Below are 5,000 nucleotides of genomic sequence, written 5' to 3'. Positions count from 1 at the left end.
AAAAGGGACCTCACACGAAGGGGCATCGAGGGAAAGGGATCTCACAGGAAGGGGCATCAAGGGAAAGGGACCTCACAGGAAGGGGTATCAAAGGGACCTCACAGGAAGGGGCATCAAGGGAAAGGGACCTCACAGGAAGGGGCATCAAGGGAAAGGGACCTCACAGGAAGGGGCATCAAGGGAAAGGGACCTCACAGGATGGGGCATCAAGGGAAAGGGACCTCACAGGAAGGGGCATCAAGGGAAAGGGACCTCACAGGAAGGGGTATCAAAGGGACCTCACAGGAAGGGGCATCAAGGGAAAGGGACCTCACAGGAAGGGGCATCAAGGGAAAGGGACCTCATAGGAAGGGGCATCGAGGGAAAGGGACCTCACAGGAAGGGGCATCAAGGGAAAGGGACCTCACAGGAAGGGGCATCAAGGGAAAGGGACCTCACAGGAAGGGGCATCAAGGGAAAGGGACCTCACACGAAGGGGCATCGAGGGAAAGGGACCTCACAGGAAGGGGCATCAAGGGAAAGGGACCTCACAGGAAGGGGCATCAAGGGAAAGGGACCTCACACGAAGGGGCATCAAGGGAAAGGGACCTCACACGAAGGGGCATCAAGGAAAAGGGACCTCACACGAAGGGGCATCAAGGGAAAGGGACCTCACACGAAGGGGCATCAAGGGAAAGGGACCTCACACGAAGGGGCATCAAGGGAAAGGGACCTCACACGAAGGGGCATCAAGGGAAAGGGACCTCACACGAAGGGGCATCAAGGGAAAGGGACCTCACAGGAATGGGCATCAAGGGAAAGGGACCTCACACGAAGGGGCATCAAGGGAAAGGGACCTCACACGAAGGGGCATCAAGGGAAAGGGACCTCACAGGAAGGAGCATCAAGGGAAAGGGACCTCACAGGAAGGGACCTCACAGGGAGGGGCATCAAGGGAAAGGGACCTCACAGGAAGGGACCTCACAGGAAGGGGCATCAAGGGAAAGGGACCTCACAGGAAGGGGCATCAAGGGAAAGGGACCTCACAGGAAGGGGCATCAAGGGAAAGGGACCTCACAGGAAGGGGCATCAAGGGAAAGGGACCTCACACGAAGGGGCATCAAGGGAAAGGGACCTCACGGGAAGGGGCATCAAGGGAAAGGGACCTCACACGAAGGGGCATCAAGGGAAAGGGACCTCACAGGAAGGGGCATCAAGGGAAAGGGACCTCACACGAAGGGGCATCAAGGGAAAGGGACCTCACAGGAAGGGGCATCAAGGGAAAGGGACCTCACACGAAGGGGCATCAAGGGAAAGGGACCTCACAGGAAGGGGCATCAAGGGAAAGGGACCTCACACGAAGGGGCATCAAGGGAAAGGGACCTCACAGGAAGGGGCATCAAGGGAAAGGGACCTCACAGGAAGGGGCATCAAGGGAAAGGGACCTCACACGAAGGGGCATCAAGGGAAAGGGACCTCACGGGAAGGGGCATCAAGGGAAAGGGACCTCACACGAAGGGGCATCAAGGGAAAGGGACCTCACAGGAAGGGGCATCAAGGGAAAGGGACCTCACACGAAGGGGCATCAAGGGAAAGGGACCTCACGGGAAGGGGCATCAAGGAAAAAGCTTTTGCTCGTCTTCCCATCGTCACCGAGCGGCTGTTGCTAAGATAGGAAGATCTATTATTGGAAGGATCGTGGGAGGATGGATCACTATCCGAGGGATCAGAATAAGAGGGAGACGTAACAGGAGAAGGGACCTCACACGAAGGGGCATCAAGGGAAAGGGACCTCACACGAAGGGGCATCAAGGGAAAGGGACCTCACACGGAGGGGCATCGAGGGAAAGGGTCCTCACAGTAAGGGGCATCAAGGGAAAGGGACCTCACACGAAGGGGCATCAAGGGAAAGGGACCTCACAGGAAGGGTCATCAAGGAAGAAGGACCTCACAGGAAGGAGCATCAAGGGAAAGGGACCTCACAGGAAGGGTCATCAAGGAAGAAGGACCTCACAGGAAGGGGCATCGAGGGAAAGGGACCTCACAGGAAGGGGCATCAAGGGAAAGGGACCTCACACGAAGGGGCATCAAGGGAAAGGGACCTCACACGAAGGGGCATCAAGGGAAAGGGACCTCACAGGAAGGGGCATCAAGGGAAAGGGACCTCACAGGAAGGGGCATCAAGGGAAAGGGACCTCACAGGAAGGGGCATCAAGGAAAAGGGACCTCACAGGAAGGGGCATCAAGGGAAAGGGACCTCACACGACGGGGCATCAAGGGAAAGGGACCTCACAGGAAGGGGCATCAAGGGAAAGGGACCTCACACGACGGGGCATCAAGGGAAAGGGACCTCACAGGAAGGGACCTCATAGGAAGGGGCATCAAGGGAAAGGGACCTCACGGGAAGGGGCATCAAGGAAAAAGCTTTTGTTCGTCTTCCCATCGTCACCGAGCGGCTGTTGCTAAGATAGGAAGATCTATTATTGGAAGGATCGTGGGAGGATGGATCACTATCCGAGGGATCAGAATAAGAGGGAGACGTAACAGGAAAAGGGACCTCACAGGAAGGGGCATCAAGGGAAAGGGACCTCACACGAAGGGGCATCAAGGGAAAGGGACCTCACACGGAGGGGCATCAAGGGAAAGGGACCTCACAGGAAGGGGCATCAAGGGAAAGGGGCCTCACAGGAAGGGGCATCGAGGGAAAGGGACCTCACACGAAGGGGCATCAAGGGAAAGGGACCTCAAAAGAAGGGGCATCAAGGGGAAAGGGACCTCACACGAAGGGGCATCAAGGGAAAGGGACCTCACACGAAGGGGCATCAAGGGAAAGGGACCTCACACGAAGGGGCATCAAGTGAAAAGGGACCTCACGGGAAGGGGCATCAAGGAAAAAGCTTTTGTTCGTCTTCCCATCGTCACCGAGCGGCTGTTGCTAAGATAGGAAGATCTATTATTGGAAGGATCGTGGGAGGATGGATCACTATCCGAGGGATCAGAATAAGAGGGAGACGTAACAGGAAAAGGGACCTCACAGGAAGGGGCATCAAGGGAAAGGGACCTCACACGAAGGGGCATCAAGGGGAAGGGACCTCACAGGAAGGGGCATCAAGGGAAAGGGACCTCACAGGAAGGGACATCAAGGGAAAGGGACCTCACACGAAGGGGCATCAAGGGAAAGGGACCTCACAGGAAGGGGCATCAAGGGAAAGGGACCTCACAGGAAGGGGCATCAAGGGAAAGGGACCTCACAGGAAGGGGCATCGAGGGAAAGGGACCTCACAGGAAGGGGCATCGAGGGAAAGGGACCTCACGGGAAGGGGCATCGAGGGAAAGGGACCTCACAGGAAGGGGCATCCAGGAAGAGGGACCTCAAAAGAAGGGGCATCTGCGTCCAGGTCATCGGGAAAAAGCTTTTGTTCGTCTTCCCATCGTCACCGAGCGGCTGTTGCTAAGATAGGAAGATCTATTATTGGAAGGATCGTGGGAGGATGGATCACTATCCGAGGGATCAGAATAAGAGGGAGACGTAACAGGAAAAGGGACCTCACAGGAAGGGGCATCAAGGGAAAGGGACCTCACACGAAGGGGCATCAAGGGAAAGGGACCTCACACGAAGGGGCATCGAGGGAAAGGGTCCTCACAGTAAGGGGCATCAAGGGAAAGGGACCTCACACGAAGGGGCATCAAGGGAAAGGGACCTCACAGGAAGGGTCATCAAGGAAGAAGGACCTCACAGGAAGGAGCATCAAGGGAAAGGGACCTCATAGGAATGACGTCACAGGAATGGATATCATATGAAAGGAAACAAAGTGAGACGTCACAATTGGCTCTCCTAAAGACAGCTATGTCAAGCGAATGCATTTGGTTTTTGCTTCTCTGTCGGTGGCAGTTACTAACTACAACACAAGCCTAAACAATCTAGCAGTATTCTGTCTATGTTCATTTCCTCATCTACATTCTCTTCAATTTGGTTATTCTCTTTGGTACACAACTTACTATGGAAAAAAGGAACATTGATAAACAGGAACAGACAGATAAAATACTAGTGTGCTAGAAACTTTGCGATGTAGTGTACTCTGTGTGAATATAAACATATTACCAGAAATTCTCAAGTATATCTAGCGATATTCAATGTTCTCTCTCTCATAAATTCTCAAACATATTTAGCAATATTCAAATTATCTCTCTTTCTCTCTGTGTCTCTCTCTGTCTGCCTGCCTGTCTGTCTGTCTGTGTGTCTCTCGGAAATTCTCGCGTATATTCAAGCTTTCTCTGTCTGTCTGTCTGTTTCTCTCTCTCAGAAATTCTCACGTATATTTAGCGATATCCAATTTCTCTTTCTCTTTCTTTCTCTCTCTCTCTCTCTCTCTCTCTCTCTCTCTCTCTCTCTCTCTCTCTCTCTCTCTCTCTCTCTCTCTCTCTCTCTCTCTCTCTCTCTCTCTCTCTCTCTCTCTCCAACTCAATGTCCATCACTCTCCCTACCTCCCTACCCCTCGTTCACTTTTCAATAAGAAGGATGTTTCTTCAGACTTCCCACCCCAACTTTCCCTAAGAGGTAACGACGGTCCAACAAGTACCATATCTGGTCGGTGTGAAACTTCATGTATGGTCGAAAATAGCGTTACCAGAAATGAGACCTCCAACCCTACGCTTTGAAAAAAAATACTGATTCAAAATGACGAATACTCGCGATGTAGGATAATGCAACTCGTGATTGAAAATATTCACGGTGGAATAATAATGACGATCGTGATTTTAAGCGAATTCGCGACCCACTCGTGATGCAAAATACTAATGGCGGAAGATGCCCGTGAACCTAAATACCGCCACTCGTGATGCAGGATACCCATAAAGCAGGATACCCATAAAGCAGGATACCCATAAAGCAAGATACCCTTGATGTAAGATGCACATGATGTAAGATACGAGTGAAGTAAAATACCCTTAATGTAAGATGCACATGATGTAAGATACCCATGAAGCAAGATACAAGTGAAGTGATGTAAGATTCCCATGAC

At 52.4% G+C, this 5,000-nt stretch overlaps 2 protein-coding genes across 11 annotated transcripts in view; one reads left to right on the top strand and one right to left on the bottom strand.

The window, feature by feature from the left end:
• LOC113820285 (ribosome-binding protein 1-like) overlaps window positions 1-3,780 on the top strand; it is a 3,987-nt gene extending 207 nt beyond the window's left edge. Inside the window, exons 1-4 of the mRNA XM_070130973.1 lie at window positions 1-84; window positions 1,525-2,063; window positions 2,668-2,910; window positions 3,234-3,780. The exon at window positions 1-84 is cut by the window's left edge and continues 207 nt beyond it. Of these exons, the coding sequence (XP_069987074.1) occupies window positions 1-84; window positions 1,525-2,063; window positions 2,668-2,910; window positions 3,234-3,780 (1,413 nt within the window). The remainder of the gene's footprint in view (window positions 85-1,524; window positions 2,064-2,667; window positions 2,911-3,233) is intronic.
• The window catches only part of enc (R3H domain containing protein encore), a 172,800-nt gene that overhangs the window by 93,077 nt on the left and 74,723 nt on the right, over window positions 1-5,000 (bottom strand). The window lies entirely within an intron of this gene.

The sequence above is a fragment of the Penaeus vannamei genome, chromosome 16 (genome assembly GCF_042767895.1).
Source record: "Penaeus vannamei isolate JL-2024 chromosome 16, ASM4276789v1, whole genome shotgun sequence".
NCBI classification, from domain to species: Eukaryota; Metazoa; Arthropoda; class Malacostraca; order Decapoda; family Penaeidae; genus Penaeus; species Penaeus vannamei.
This window is presented reverse-complemented; position numbering and strand designations above follow the sequence as displayed.